This window comes from Fukomys damarensis, unplaced genomic scaffold (assembly GCF_012274545.1).
Source record: "Fukomys damarensis isolate Sample0158 unplaced genomic scaffold, DMR_v1.0_HiC HiC_scaffold_28, whole genome shotgun sequence".
Taxonomy (NCBI): Eukaryota; Metazoa; Chordata; class Mammalia; order Rodentia; family Bathyergidae; genus Fukomys; species Fukomys damarensis.
In genome coordinates, this window is record NW_022900940.1 from 17,247,349 (window position 1) to 17,261,851 (window position 14,503).

Here is a 14,503-nt window from a genome sequence, read left to right on the forward strand (position 1 = left end):
GGACCAGGCTCCCTCCCCATCAGCTCCACAATGGATTAGTGCAACAGCAGTGCAAGGGCGCTCACAGATGCGGGAACTAGTAGGTGAAGGGTCTGGTGCCAAGTCTGCCACGTGGTTTCATTCCACCTGTCAGAAGTGGAACACTTTCCTAGGCTAGCTTCCCCTGAAACATTCTGGAAGTTCATCCTCTCTGCCCCTCTTACGCATTGGCCTTTTGTGACACCAACACAGGAGGAGGCATGGGTGAAGGTCTAAGGCTCTCGTTAGGGCCTAGTTCCATGTGGACATCAACACGTAACAGACACTTGACTGCAACATTCAAGACATTTAAGGCAGCGGGGTCATTTAATGACTGGTTCCCCAAATAAAGGTTTGTGGCATGTGCAGATTTGCCATGTAATTGTCATCTGTGGTAATGCCTCGCAAGGGGAAATTTCTATTTTAATTGGCATGTGGATTGCTGGGTAACACTCAGAATGTTGGGAGATCTGGTTACCCCCTGAATATTTCTCTTCTGAATGCACAGGAGCCCACAGTGCAAAGTGCTGTTGGTAGGGCATGATTGGCAGCTGGCTTCATTATTTTGTGAATGAAAGCAATTAAAAAAAAAAAAACAGAAATTTTACTTTGACCTCCAGTTCCAAGTCTTGCTAGTGCCAGTTGCTCCCACCAGAACTCTGGCTGAGTGAGACCCAACCCACAGAGGACTAAGGCAATGGTGCCAACACAAGAGGGTTCTTTTTAATTATTTTGAAGAGCAATACTTTATAGACTGCCTTGTTGTCAAACAAGGATCACAGCACTGCTTAATACCAAACTGGGAAAGGCTGAAAGGAGAGCCCAAGTTCAGAGGAGGAGCCCTTCTTCCTCCTAGTCTGGAGTGAAGAGTTTCACATCTAGACAGGCTTACCCAACCTTGGGCTCAAAACAGCCTGTGCTTCTAAGACGACGACCAGGGATGAACTTAGGCCATGTCGGCTTGGTGCTTTGTTGAAGCCACAGGTTCTCCAGAGAGAACAGCCAGCTTATCACGGGATCTGATGCTGACTGCATGTTAAAATTAACAGCACATCTTGTGGTGCTCTGGCCCTTTTGCCTTTGTACCCTTTTGCTGTCCTGGCCGCAGTACCAGGGAAGGGAGACAGGTGGTGCAGTCTGCAGCGGAGTGGGACACCTGTTTCTGACTCTGTCCAAGTTTGTAGCTTAGCAGTGAGCATATTCTGAGCATAGGCACAGTGGCAAAGAACAGTGTAACAGCCGCTGGTCAATTCCATTTGGTGGCAGCGCGGTAGCAGCAAAGAAAATTCCCAAACAGCTCCATGTGTATCCAGCTTTTGGAAAGGAAAGATCTAAAAAATCAATAAACAGGTTTTTTAAAAAATATATATCCAAGGGCTTTAGGGTTTCTTGTAACTATTCTACCAAAATTGAAAACAAGAAAACAAAAACACACAGAAGAATGGCAGCAATATGGAAGCAGAAGTGACAGGGTGTCACTTTTCAAGGGGAAAATGTGGCCTCAAGACAAATTTGTCACCGCCAGAAATCATAATATAAAAGAACCAATTGTTTCCTAAAGCGTGGAGCTATACAATTGCAGATACGTTCCAAAGTGGGTTATAAATGAGTGTGGACAAGGACACAGTCACAATGAAACCCTCATGTCAACGGGAGCCTGATCCCCCCCCCGCAACACGCCACAGGGGCCAGAGCAAAGCTGCACCTGTTGGGAGACAGGCTCCTATGACTCAATCCCCTCCCTTGCTAGCCCACACCCCACCACACACACAATAACAGGCTCTGGAAAATTGTCATGTTCATCTTCTGAGAGCATCTAAGGTAGTAAAAGACTAAAAGATGTTTGGAAATATGCTGTGTAGAAAAATTAACTCTCAGCTTAAAATAACATTCAAAAAGGCACTTCATCCTGTAGGAAAGAGATTCTGAGTTGGGTCAGCTGCTCAGAGCTGGGGCAGAAGGGGACAGGTTGTCTGCTTGGAGGGGAGGACAGTTCAAAGGAGTCTGATAGATATCAAGCTTTTTCCCCCCTTTTTTTTGTTTTTGGTATGTTTTAAGAAAAGCAAATCCAGTAAAATGCATGTCCCTTTATGAAATTTGTTAAAAGAGTTTTTTTGTTTGTTTAAAATAGTTGCTTCTGTTCTTAAAAACAAATCAGGTAGGCATAGCCACATTCACCCTGTGGCTTGGCGCATGGAGTCTGCTCACTATCAGCTTGAGAGAGCTGAGGCCAGGTAGGTCCCCCGAGGTCAGAGGCTCCAGAGTGCACAGGCAGAGGCAGCTGAGGCCAGGGCTACCTACTGCAGAGTTTGTGCAGCATACTGTACACGTCGTCCTCACGACTCAGCCCCTCAAAGAAGGGGATGAGGTCCAGCAGCTCCGTGTCCGTCATGTCATCGAACCAGGACTGCACAGGCACCTGAAAGACAGTGTGTGGAAGAGGCAGCAGAGCTATATCCAAGGGAAGGGATATTTTTAAACTAATGGGGTCTTGGATTTTTCCCATTGTTATTGGAGAGAAGGACTGCCCTCTAGTAATCATCATCACCATCATTTTGCGTGTTCCCCTGTTCCAACCAAGGTCAACTCAAAAGCCACATGATTTGGGAGACTCAAGGAGCCAAAGTGTTCCAAGCCTGTGTGCATTTGTGTATTCTGTTTTCTAGCCACAGAAAAGATGGCCAGAGCAGGGAATTAGACTTTTTTACTTTTCAGTTTTGAGAAACTCTCTTTGTTGCCTCAAATCAGCTTCCTGCGCCTCACAGTACATGGACCCAGAGGTTACATGTCAGCCATGGAAACCAGTGAGTCCATGTCTGGGCAAAGGAGGCTTCCTCTCAGGGTCACTGTGCTATGCTGCATGTCGAACACAAGTAGAGAATTTCTTCCCAGGCTCAGTGGAGAGCAGGGAAAAGTAGAAGTACAAAGTTTCAGGGTATTCTGAAGCCACAAGCAACAGCAGGATTTCCCCTTAGTTTTAAGCCAAGGAGTAAGGTGTGGTGGGGTCAGATGGGTAGTACCCAGAAGTGCCAAGAAGAAAATCAATGACAAATGCTGGTGGAGCTGAGGAGAAAGAGAAACCCTGCTCCACTGCTGGTGGGAATGCAGACTGCTGCAACCACTGTGGAATCAGTATGGAGATACCTCAAAGAACTAGGATTGGAGGTCCCATTAGACCCTGCTATCGCCCTGCTGGGTATCTTCCCCAAAGAATTAAAATAACCATATCACAGTGATACATGCTCACCCATGTTCACAGCAGCACAATTTGTAATAGCTAAAACTTGGAAGCATCCCAATTGCCCATCAACAGGAGACTGGATAAAGAAAATCTGTGTGTGTGTGTGTGTGTGTGTGTGTGTGTGTGTGTGTATGTGTGTTCATAAAATGGAGTACTACTCAGAAATAAAGAATGAGAAACTAGAGGCATTTATAGCTAAATGGATGCACATTGAGATGATACTATTCACTGAAATAAAAAGGACGCCTATGTGTAAATACTGAATAGTTTCTCTAGTGTGAGACTGAAAGTGTAAATGAAGACTAAAAGGTATAATAGATAATGTGAAATAGGAAGAAAAGATGCAAAGGGGAAGCAGAAGTGGAAAGGGTAAGGGGAAAAGAAAGATGGGAATGGAATTAATGTGAGAAAAAGAAAAAATGGAAACAAAGTCTTTGTAGATCAGGAAGAGGGGTTGAAGGGAGGGCAGGAGGAATGGGGAAAAATAAAAACCAAGATGGATTATTTAAAGGTGCAATTTCCAATGATGAATGCCATTATATTGTATTCTTTAATGTACCAATAAAACTAATTAATTAAAAAAAGCTAAGGAAATCAAAATGGTTCAAAAGTAATTATTTTGGCCCATTTTCAAACCTAATGACCATTTAGAAACTTAAAAATTCATTATGTAGTTTTGAAAAATAAACAATATAAAGAGTAACAGAAAAATGAGCAACCTTTAGGGGAAGGGGAGAGAATAGAGAAGGGAAGAAATAGACAACAGACTTATGTATCTTCACTGATAGTTTTGGTGTTGAAACCAACATAAAAATAAAATCATTATTAAAATTAAAATAAAAATATGAAGTAAAGCAATTAAAAAATGAACCTAAATATATTTAAAGCTAGTGACATGACTACAGAGATTAAGTGATTTTAAAACATGGTGCCTGACTGTATATCTCTCCCAGTGACTCTCATTTCATATCATTAGTAATTAATATTAGCATGGTTATTTTGAAATTATTAAAAATATGCCATATTCAAATTTATCATTATGTTAATATCCTTAGCAATCAAGCATTTCAGCAAAAAAGATTTAAATACAAAAAAACAAAGTTAAATGAAAACTCTGTTACCTTCATGTTAAATTGGAAAAACCAGTATGAATTAATATTTAGTTTTCTTTCAAAAAATATGTATTGTTTAGCTCTGACCTGCAGTATAGCTACAAGTAAAAGACAATCTAGTAGCAATGAAAGCCCATCCAAATTGTGGTCGCCAAATACCATTTCTACCATGAGGAAGCAAACTCTGTAGAAAAATGGCTGATTCCAGGCTTGAAACAAGAAATGTTTTAAGAAGAGCCTGGAAGGTCTTTTTTTTTTTTTTTTTGGTGTTGGGGATTGAAACCAGGGCCTCTCAAATGTAAAGCATGTGGTCTACCTCTGAACTATTCCCCCAACCCTAAGCCTGAGACATCTTGTGACAGCAAGGAAGCTATCTGAAGGGGACTTCTGGCTCAAAGGTAAAATTTAAGCATCCAAAAGAATAATAAATGGATTGGATTGTGACAAATGTATGAGCTCATGTGACACTAAAATTCACTGGTTCTTTCTAGAGATTGCCAGAGTACCAACTCATTAGTCTGAAACTGAAGAATGAAAGAAAAAGGACTAATACCCTACCCTTCTGTTCAGACATTCAAACTGTATTTTAGGGTAAACAAATAGTTGATGAGGCAAAGTTCTCTCTCTCCCTCCCTCTCTTTGAATCAGGCCAATAAAGGCAGAAAGAATGATAGGATTTTAGAAATCACCATTTTGCAATTCCTAATGAAATGGTAGATAAAAGCAATCATCAGTAATGATTGCTTTAATTATGAGGTGGAAAATTACTGGGGATCTTTCGAATGTCTGGATCAGGCTAATAACAGCTAAAGCCAATGATCAACTTTAAATCTTTTAAAATTGGGCAATCTGACATGTTTCCTTATATGATTCTGTAGGATGGATGCAATACCATCTATGCCATATGCTCGTGTGTGTGTGTGTGTGTGTGTGTGTGTGTGTGTGTGTGTGTGTGCGTGTTTTAAGACAGGGTCTTGCTATGTAGTTCAGGCTGGTCTTGAACTCACTATGAAACCCAAGCTGTCTTTGAGCTTGCAATGATCCTCCTGTCTCAGCCTCCTTAGTGCTGGGATTACAGGCATGCACCATCATGCCTGGCATCTATGATATATTTGTGCAAAAAATTTTTTTAAAGAGAAAAAGAAAAAAGAACCTGCATCAATCAAGTAATAAATAGAGGCCTAATAATGTAAGAGGAGACAGGGTGGTAGGAAAAATCAAACACCACCACAAAGCAGCAAACAGACAAATCCAAAAGGTAGGGCATTTTTATAGGACAAGTAACTGAATCTTCAAAACTAACTGCTAAGTGGCATAGAAGTTTCAAAAGAAGGAGAAAAAGAAGAAATATTAAGACTACAAAATAATCGAGACATATTAACCAGAGCAATTTATAGACCTTTGGATCCTAATTCAAATGTAAAAAAATATTCTATATGATGGGGACAATATGAATACAACATGGATATAAGACAAAGTCAGAAACTGTTGTGTTGGACATGATAATGGAATTGTGATTATATTAAAAAATAATCCTTATCTCTTACAGACATACTGCCAAATGTATCAGGTTGAGTATGATTTACTCATTAAAACAAATGTATTTAAATATAATACATTTTGAGTGTTTATTCAAATAATGTTGTCACACTAGTTAATTGAATCTAGTTTGAATTCATTTTATTTCTGGTAAATGGACTCAAGACAGAGACTTTTGCAAGCTTTGTTGAGTCTCAGAAGCCTGGGCCTGGGAGGAGGCATGCTCTCCATGGAAACTGCCTGAGTTGAGCCTGGTGTGGTGTCAACTGAGCAGCCAGCAGTCAACAGTGGGCCTGGCTGATCTCTCTTCTCCTGGAAGTGGGTGGTGGGAGGGTAGTGACACCCTGCTCTGAGAAGTGTGCTCCCCTGGTAAGTAGGCAATGAGATACTGCCATACCCCATAGAGTTTTATGTAGAAAATGTTCCCATCATGTTCTTCTCAGACATTATTCTGAGGTGGTAAAGCTAACAGTGTTATCGAAGACCTTACTGAAGTGTTTTATTCATTCTTGTTTAAGAATATTTTTATTGAAGGGATCACCTACACCTCCTGAGTCAATAGGGATAATGAAGCCCTGGGCAGCAACTAGCTCTAAGGAGTTAATAGCAAAACGAACCTTTACAACAACAATACCAAAAGTGTTAATAAGAAGACATGTGCTTATTGAGTATTTACCAGCCCCAAGCACTGTTCTAAGTGCTTTTTACCTATTGCCATACTGAATCCTCTAACAATCTAGAGTTCCTACTTGGCAGATGAGGTAACTGAGGTCCAGTGAAGTTAATTAACTTGGCTGGTGTCATGCAGCTGCTACATGGCCTAGTTTGAATTGTACCAGGAAAAGACTCAGACATTTTCATGTAGGTACACAAGGTGGTGGCTGGATGGCAAGACAGAGCTCAGATAGAGCCCTGTCATCTCTTTCTTTGGGACTACTTACTGCATTCTCAGGATGGAAGATGTACGAGGCAGGAGAATTGTCAACAATGATCACTTTGCTCAGCTCCCGTCCCAAGCGACTCAGGTCCTTGACATAGTTCCCTCGATGGAAAACACAGGATTCTCTGAAGAGTCGGGCCCGGAACACACCCCAGCGGTCCAGGAGGTCAGCCACAGGGTCTGCATACTGGACAGAAGGTGACACAATGAAGGTCAGGCCTACTGTAGCAAGAGCCAGACATGTTTTTTAAAAAGGGATTTAAATAACTACAAGTGTTTTAGGGTCCTGGTTGTATTTCATGTATACAAGGGAGCACTTGATTCTTCCATTTTTCTAACATCTAATTCATCTGAAATTTTTGTCAGTTTCACCTCCAAAAATATCCAGACTCCACCTGTATCTATCTAGCTCTAATACTCTATACTAGGCCAGACCTCCAGTCTCTAGCCTGAGAGGTTCCCTTTTCCTGCTGGGCCTCCTTCTCAGTGTCTTTACCTCAAAGCTGTCAGAGTGGCCAATGGAAAATACATGTCCCATCATGTCACTTTCTTGCTTAAAAGTCTTTACTGTGCCTATCTACTGCCCTTGGAATAAGGCACTTTTCTCACTGCCATGTCTTATCACCCCCCACCCCTGCACATATTTACTTAATACCTACTGTTTCAGGATGGTATAAATATTAGGAATTCAGCAGGAATTGCAAACCTTGCAAACCCAAGGAATCATGAGAGGCCAAGATTCTGTCAGGGAGGTGGAGAACACTTGTGCAGTAATGGGAAGGCCAGCAGCTGAGTCCATGGGAAAGTCCTTTCCTCTTCAAAGGCATCTTGGGGAGGCAGAGTCTTACAGCAGCTGTACCTCCTACTAACCAAGTAGGGAGAATATTTGGTCACTATTCTGTGAGACTTGCCAAGGGCCATATGGGTGGCTTATAGGAGGCTCACTGTGGATAAGAAAAGATGGCTAATTTCCTCATAATCATTGACACTGTTGCTGGCAACACTCATTTTCAGGGAAGTACCTGAGTTTGGGTACTCCAGCCAAAAAGATGATGTGACAATATGGGCCTTGTGAGGGAAGGGACTCTTTTGTCTCCTGCTGAATTCCTAATGTTTAGTACCATCCTGAAACAGTAGGTATTAAGTAAATATCTGCGGGGGTGGGTGATAAGACATGACAAGGAAGCAGATACTGAAGGGCTGTGAATGTCAGTGTGGGGTTCCTATACAGTTTGAGTTTCCTGGGTAGAAGGCAAGGAAGCCCACTGCACCAGTGTTGCTGGCAGAGAACGGAGCTGAACAGAGATCCCAGAACAGAGATCCCAGAGCAGGAGTGACCACCTATCAGCAGAACATGGCCTCAGGGAGGAATGGGGCTGAGAGGCTGTGTTTTGGATCTGACTTGGCTCAGCCAGGATGGAATAACAGTAAGAAGCAAGTTGGAGAGACAGATGGAGAGGGAGGTAGGAACAGTCCAGGAAGAGAAACCCAGCAAAGATGTTACATGAATACTGGGAATGATGCCAAGGAAACGTGTTTTCAATTTTGCCAAATCAAAAACAACTTTCATGCACTACATTGGTGCCATCTTCCTGTTGGTTATTTCTTTGGTTATTACTTCAGGTTCTTCAGTGTCCCAGAGCACTATAAGAAGAGCCATCAAAGCTGCAGATATAATTTTGTCTTTGTACCGATGCTGTACAGGTGGGCTGTTTCTCACCTCAGCCAACATAGATACGGATCTAGCATGGAATGCCCAGCCAGCAAAGAAGCATACCCAGGACCTGAGTCAGAAGCCCCAATACACACAGAAGAAGCTACTGCGTGATTCCTTGCAGCAGGTCTAACACAAGAAAAAAGATAACCTAGGTCCCATAAAATTCATTTTGGGGGCCATTCAAGAGGAGCCCAGGGAGACAATGGTGGTGCCACACACAAGAAGCCAGGGTTTTAAAGGTGGCCATAGCAATAGCCTTAGAGGGGGAGCAAGTACCCCCTTTACCTATCCTAAATACAGCACAGCACCTCATTATAACCATGAAGGGGAAGATTAAACTCTCAAGAGCCCTGGGAACATGCCAGTTTCCTTAGTTGGAGAGGACAAAAACCCACTCTATTGGGCCAGAGTCAATGTAGACTATGGGACAGAGATTCATACTAAGATATAAGACCAAAGTATATCTGAACTATTTTATTATCACTAATGTTTATGATACTAAATACTGAATTTTAGGTGCACTCTATTCTGTGACAATGCCCAGCAATGGTACACGGCACACAGCTCGCTGAGTATTTGCTGAGTAAGACTGAGGTGTTAAGTCTTTTCCATGTGCTATTTCATTTAATCCAACTACATGAGGAGCTGGAATTACCCCCACTTAAAGAAGAAACTGACGAGCCAGAAGTGACTTATCTGAGATTGTACAGCAATTTAGGGTGGAGTCAGCACCCTCTTCAGCCTATGACTGTGAGAGTCTATTGACACATCTCTCACTTGTTCTTCCTGCCCACCTGTGTAAACTAAACCCGAAGACACAGGAGCCTCCAACATTTGGCTGCCCATCATTGGATAAGAGGGGCTCTGTGTGTCTATGGTATGCAGTCATCCTTTTGTGGACACACGGGACTTTTTGTGATTTCCTTGTCTGTGGACAACTAACTTCAAAAGCCTCTTGTACAGCAACTTCATGGAACATTTGTTCCAAGTGATCCCTGTCACCATGGTAACCAGAAGCCTTTCAGACTGGCAGTGTGCACATGGCCTGCATCCATCCCATCTGGGGTGGGAACCTGTCACCATAAAAATAGCTTCTCCCACCTTAACAAAGGGCTCTTGACAGATTGGGGGTAGCAGTAGAAGGCTGCGAGTCTGCAGCAGGAGCCGGACACACCTTAGCCAAGCTGGCAGTAAAGAGCACACACTCGAAGAGCTGTCCCATCCTTTGGAGAAATTCATCCACATGTGGCCGCTTCAGCACATACACCTGCAAATGGCAGAAACAACAAGCTGGTCAGTTGTAACAAGCACTGCAGTTTCTGGGATGCCTAAGTCCAAGTGATCACTCTAGGAATTGTCACACAGGTCTCTTCCTCCTGCTGCCAGGTCTGTCTGTGCCATTCAGAGGCCCAGACTGCAAAGTCAGATGCACTCACACTATAGGTCTGACTCTAGGGCAGATGACCCTCCCAAAGAAGAGAAACTGACTGTGGTATTGAAGGTCTTGGGAATTTTAAGAGTCAGTGAGTAGAATGGTTGTGCCATGTTTATATGATGTATTTCCTGGCACCTGCTGTGGGTCAGGTCCTGTATAAACACAGGCTATGGTTTGGGCGCTGTTCTTTCGGAGGTCTGGCCCTGGCTGACTTCCCAGGAGGTCTGGGATGCTCCAACTGCCACCTTCTACTCTGAATGGTACTTCCTATTCACTAGAGGCCTGGGATTAAAAAAGCAAAGGCGCTGCAAAGCTACAAAAGCTCTTGTCTGTTAGTTGGGGAAGACACCTACGTGACACCATGAAGGTTACTCTACTAGGGCTATGTATGGACATTTCAGGGGATGTGAAGCCAACTTCCTCCTGGCACCTAGAAACAAGCCATCATGAGGGGCCTGTGAGCATAGAGGGATAGAGTGCCTTTTTTGGAATGGGTAGACTGTGTACCTTTTTGACCAGGCCAGGTAAAGCAGGTAGGGCTATAAAGCATCCAGGCTTTAGCGCACACATGAGTTCCTGACTATGGAGCCTGAAGGAATCTGAGGAGACTGGGAGATAGGAGAGAAAGCAAAGCTGATGAGAGAACAGAGGAAATGGGAGGAAGGAAGAACCAATTAAAACCTGAATAAATTCCATCTGAAGTAAGTCACTTCACAAAAATAAATCACTTTAAAATTGAATTCAACATTATTTACTGAGTTATAGCTCCATGCTCAACCTGATGGAGTTACACAGATGAGTCAAACATGGGCCATGCCCATAAAGGACTCAGTCTAGAGCAGACACACAAAAATGTGTAAAAGTAAAGACAGCATAATGAAAATAGTATGAGGATAAACTGAAGATAATTAACTCCCCTTTCAAGGGGAGGAAATCACAGAAGTGAACATTTGGCCTGGACCTCAAAGGATGAATAGGATTTCATCAGGTTAGTAAGGATGAAGAGAGGACCCAAAGGAAAGTACCAGTTTGAGAACTGGAGGCTTAAAAATACCTGACATGTTATAAAATGGCCAGAGTCCAGCTACCCAAGGGATTCAAAGAAGATGGGGAGGGGGTGGTTGTGAGAAGAAGTGGCTAAAGATGGATGGGCACATTGCAGTGAACACACACTGGGCCTCAAGTGGCAGATGGAGCAGGTAGGATAAACTGCAGAAGTAGTAGAGGGGAGCTATGGGAGGGTCTGCACCACATGGAAGGACAGGCTGCTGGCAGAGGTATTCTACATGGTACTAATTTCAACACACCAGAAATAGGCACTAGAAGGATCAAGACTGGTGGGAAACGTATGACTAGCCCAGAGTGAAGTGGGTGTGGGTCTGTGGAGGGAGGGGGCCAGGGGAATGGGATGGCCTAGAATGGGTGTCAATATAGTTGTGAGGAGCTGGGAGGTTGGGGTGAGAGGTGGAGGCAGGGCTTGTGGCTACAGGGGCTCTTGGCTCCTACTTTGTCCATGAAACTTCTTGACGCTGGTGTCAGTAAATGGGTGCAGCCTGTGCTTCTGTGTTCCCAGGAGTATTATTTGGAAAGCAAGCTTTGCTACATGCAAAGGACAAGAGACTGATTTGGGAATTCTGGCGTTGGTGCCTCTGGCAGAGAGGAGGGTCCAGGCCCGCGTCCCTGTGCAAGTAACCAAGAATAGGCCCATTGGGACCTACACAGCCTATCCTGGATTACTTGAACAAGGCCACGGCCTTCGCCAGGGCCTTGGTCCTCCTGCTCTTGGCGCCTGTGGCTTCCTTCCCTCAAGAGGGTTTCCACCCCAGCCCTGGGACCCTGAGGTGTCCATTACCAAGTGAATCAAAGCACAGCCAGAGGGAGGCTGGGTGGCTCCTACAGGCTAGTCATGCCTCACAGCTACATGGTAGGAAGGATTAATTTCTTTCTTAATGCTTGCCTTGCCACTGGGCAGCTCTCCTTTGTCTCCTCAAAAGCACTCTGCAACAGGAGCCAAGGTAATAAATGCGGAAGTCTTAACTACTTCTCAGATGCTGACTTAATTCAGCTGATACTTTTGCAAATGCTAAATGCTCAGGTATTTGCAGTTTTGGCTCCATGATGGCTTTTAAAAGGATGAGTGTGGAGATGATATGGATTAAGCTGTTTTTCTCAGGGACTGCTTTCTGGCAGGATTCCTGGAGAACAGGGCAGAAAGCAAGGTGTGGGTGGGGGAGAGGCAGAGGACCCAAGTATCAGGAAAAGAGTCCTGGGCCAGAAGGCAGGAGACTGGAATTCTCATTTTAATTCTTCCCATTGTATGACCTTGAACCAACCCTTTATCTCGAGGAGCTTCAGTTTCCTTATCTGGGCAATGAGATAACTAGACCATCTGATGTCCAAAGCTGAGACAGTTCTAAAGCCTGGACTTGAGAGCCAAAGACTACTGACATTATTCAGGAAAGATGTCTTACTATGGCCCAAATATCAAGAGAGATTTTCTTTCTTGGGATATGAGGCCAGATACTTTCCCTTTAAGACCCTGGAGTTGACAAGAAAACAGTGAGATCATCCCTGTATAAAACCTGACAAAAGCTACTCCCCAGTCTCCAAGGCCAATTTTCCTACAATGTTTCCAATATGTTCATAAATATAGCTATTTACGGAAGAGCTTCATGCAGATAAGGGAAAAATCAGAAAGAACAAAGATGATGCATGACAGTTGACTTTGGCATATTTATTCACAGTAGTTTGCTGATCTAAAAGCTCATACTTCTCCCCTTTTTCCTTTGGTGTTAAGTATTTGCTAAAGATTCGCTGGAGAAAACTGCAGTAATGCTAAGATCGGTCTGTATCAGTTGGCACTGGAAATGGACACCTTTCCCCAAGAATCCACCATAAGAGAGGGACTTGTAGCATATTCCTGCTTGTGTCATTTTCCTGTTGCCTGCTAGGAGAATACCCAAAAGCAGTAACATGAGGAAGTTAATTAGACCATCAAGCTAAATCAGTCGGGAATACAGAAACTTCTGAAAGAATGCATCAAATCAAAGAACTATATGAACTTGCAACCACATCTAATATTTATGAAGACATAATTTTACTTATAAACTCAGTATAAAACAAATCCAAGTGAAATGAGGGAAAAAGAAAAAAATCATTGTATTTATTATGCACAGTCCGCTTCCTTTACATTGAATAAAATTATTATTGAAATGGGAATTCAGAAGTGAAGTTCACAGGAAATGTAATTACTAAAAATGCTCACTGTAACTCAAATTTAGCTTTGATTTCTTACCTGATGTATAGTTCCATCGATTTCGACCGGAACAATAAAATCAGCATTACTAATAGGCTAAAGAGAAAAGAAACTACAATTAATACATCTGAAAGAACAAGATAAAGTGGAAAATTTTAGCAAGAAAAAAGCTTGCCTGGACCAATGTTTTGATAATTTGAAAAACTGTTCAGAAGGATGGTTGAAGTATGCCTGGGTTCCTTGAAGTAAGCACAAGCAGCAAAGTACATTCTTTTCTTTTCTGAATGTTGTGATGTTTCCAGCATTCTGATCCAACCTCTTGATCACCTGCCTGGCCTCAACCACAATAAGTGGCATAGTCTGGGATAGAATGAAGTTCCTCAGAAACTCTAACCCTTGCCCAGAGCCCTGACAGGATGAGAACCACTTCTGGACCACCAAGGGGAGGTGAGAGCCTGATGGCCAGGAGCCACTTCTACTGGGAAGACAATCTGGATATGGACCCCAGTGTGGGTGGCTATGCAGAAGGTACCTGCTCATGTACCCACAGCAGAGTCAAGTAAGCATGAGGTGAAGGTGGAGGCACAGGGTTCCACCTGGGCCAGGCTCTGCCTCTCTCTAGTCTTCAGTATCTCCTCTCTTCAACAGTTATAGTAATGGGTCTGATGAGTGCCCAAGGCTCCATCCAGTTCTGAAAATCAGTGATCTTAGGCCCTGATAGCCATGTATCATCTACTCCTGCCCTGAGGTTGGGGTAGGGAAGGAGCACCAGTCCCTGTCAATTTCTCTGCTTTAAAGAACACAAAACCCAGTACATCCAGAAACTTTCAGATGCTGAAAATAACTTTTTTTTTGGTAACGGGGATCAGTCCTTGCGCTTGCTAAGAAGGTGGTGGAACCACTGAGCTAAATCCCTGGCCTGAAAATAACCCTTGTATAACACTAGTAACATTTAAAAATCAAATGACTCTTCACGTTCACCATAGTTTCAGTGATAGACTTTACATTGAGTTCTATCTAAATGGAATTCCAAAAATTAGTAGAAAATCACTAAACAGGCCCAACAAAATAATCAGCTACAAACCTTTGGGACAAGATGAGAGACAGAGGAAAGGGGAAGGGGTGTGTGTGTGTGTGAGTCTGACCAGATAGATACTTGTGGGGTAAGGAGTCTGGTAAGACTCTGAACTGGGATCTCTGCCTTTAAGTCCATCACTCTACATACAAGCATTCATCTTTGATATG

At 43.2% G+C, this 14,503-nt stretch overlaps 1 protein-coding gene across 1 annotated transcript in view; it reads right to left on the reverse strand.

Moving 5' to 3' along the window:
• Positions 1–42: 42 nt before the first annotated feature.
• Positions 43–14,503, reverse strand: part of Ctdspl (CTD small phosphatase like) — a 49,895-nt gene continuing 35,434 nt past the window's right edge. The window contains exons 7-10 of the mRNA XM_010629724.2: positions 13,298–13,354; positions 9,742–9,834; positions 6,852–7,037; positions 43–2,437 (exon numbers count right to left, since the gene is read on the reverse strand). Of these exons, the coding sequence (XP_010628026.1) occupies positions 2,312–2,437; positions 6,852–7,037; positions 9,742–9,834; positions 13,298–13,354 (462 nt within the window). The 3' untranslated portion in view covers positions 43–2,311. The remainder of the gene's footprint in view (positions 2,438–6,851; positions 7,038–9,741; positions 9,835–13,297; positions 13,355–14,503) is intronic.